We start from the raw sequence: 1,581 nt of genomic DNA, 5'->3' as shown, positions 1-1,581 counted from the left end.
CATTTCACCGGATCAACGTTTACAACAACAAATGCAACAGTGTTTACCTACTTCACTACACTACCAAACTAAATATATAAGGTGGCACGTCATCTAAAAAAATTGAGACATTATTATATCTAGGCATCTTGCCCTGGTGGCCATAGGATTCAGGAAGGCGCCCCCAAAGAGCGAGCGAGGCACATCGCGTCAATTCGCGTGGCTACCAGGACTCTGAGGAAACCGGGAAAAGACCCATAGCTTCAACCGGCTGACCTCCGATGCCTTGTTGCTTTCTTGGCCACATCTTCTGGAATCTGGATTAGATCGCTTGGACAATCTTTTTTTAATTACCCTTTTCTGGAAGTAATCCTTTAGCGATCTGTCTGAAAAATCTGAAACTGCTGACCTTCAAGCGATTGGCAGGGAGCAGCAGCGTCTTTCCGGTCGTGTTTCTTTCTCTTCGGGTCATGTTATTTGACGAGTTCAGTTAAGAACTTAAGATTTCCGCAGATTTTGCTATGTTCACTGCAAGCAGGTGCAGGCTCAGTCCGTTCCATATGGTTTCACGCAGCTGGGGCCGGGTGTGTTTCAGTTTCATCAGTAGCTCCAGAGCGCGGCGTAATCAGCTCCGCCATCCCAGCAAAGCTCGGTGAATTCCGGCTGTGGCGGCTCCAGGAGCATCCCCTTCGCGAGGTCCGCGTAGTACGATCCCAGGTCCATCTCGCCGGACATGCCGAACTCGAACCCGAACATGTCGCTGCCCAGAAATGAAGCCGCCGGAACCTCGAACAATCCTTCCAGTTCAGAAGGCTGGGACGTGGCCGACGAGCCGGCGTCGTCCAGGGACGACGACGCGGAAGAGCCGGAGGCGTCGGCCTCGTAAATGGGGACGGTCGCGACGCAATCGGCGGCCTCCCGGCGCTGGAGGTCCGCGACGGCGGCGAGCGCCGCGCGCCGGACGTCGGCGAGGTCGGCGAGCGCGGACGGGACGGCGAGGAGCCAGGCGGAGTCCGCGAAGTTGAGGCGCGCGGCGGAGGCGGAGACGGAGCGGCCGCCGAGCAGCGCGAGCATGCCGGCGTCGTGCGCGCGTGCGGCGGCCTCGGCGGTGGCGTGCGTGCCGAGCCAGAGCCGCTCGCCGCGCTTGCCGCCGGGGACGCGAACCTCGCAGACCCACCGGCCGGCGCTGCCGCGGCGCCGCACGCCGCGGTACACCGGGTGGCGCGTCTCCTTGAACTTGGTGCGCCCCGCGGGACGCTTGGGCGGCGGCGCCCACGACGTCGCCGCCGAGTGCTCGTGCGACGACGTGGTTGAGGAGGACGGCTCACTGGCCATGTCCATCGATGAGTAGCTGGTTGCTGGCTTTAGCTTCGTCAGGTATGCTGGATGTGGAGTCAGGAGACAGGAGTGTGACTGTCTGACTGAGGTTGCCGGCGGCGATGTTGCTGAGGTCGAGGTCGGAGTGTTTGGGTATCTCATTGCTGTGCGAGGGGTGCGGTCTTATATAGTTTATCCCTCACGCGCTCAAAATATACGTGGCGGCGGGCGGCGGCGCGTTTCCGCTGAGGAGCTGACGCGTGGCCTTTTTTTGCAGCGTTAAGC

General features: G+C 60.2%; 1 protein-coding gene across 1 annotated transcript; it reads right to left on the bottom strand.

Moving 5' to 3' along the window:
- Positions 1 to 579: 579 nt before the first annotated feature.
- On the bottom strand, positions 580 to 1,320 carry LOC124653864 (dehydration-responsive element-binding protein 1H-like). Its single transcript, XM_047192927.1, has one exon. The coding sequence runs from the start codon at positions 1,318 to 1,320 to the stop codon at positions 580 to 582; it is 741 nt and encodes a 246-aa protein (XP_047048883.1).
- Positions 1,321 to 1,581: the final 261 nt, after the last annotated feature.

This window comes from Lolium rigidum, chromosome 5 (genome assembly GCF_022539505.1).
Source record: "Lolium rigidum isolate FL_2022 chromosome 5, APGP_CSIRO_Lrig_0.1, whole genome shotgun sequence".
Taxonomy (NCBI): Eukaryota; Viridiplantae; Streptophyta; class Magnoliopsida; order Poales; family Poaceae; genus Lolium; species Lolium rigidum.
The sequence above is the reverse complement of the archived record's forward strand: the minus strand, read 5'-3'. Positions and strand labels throughout refer to the sequence as shown.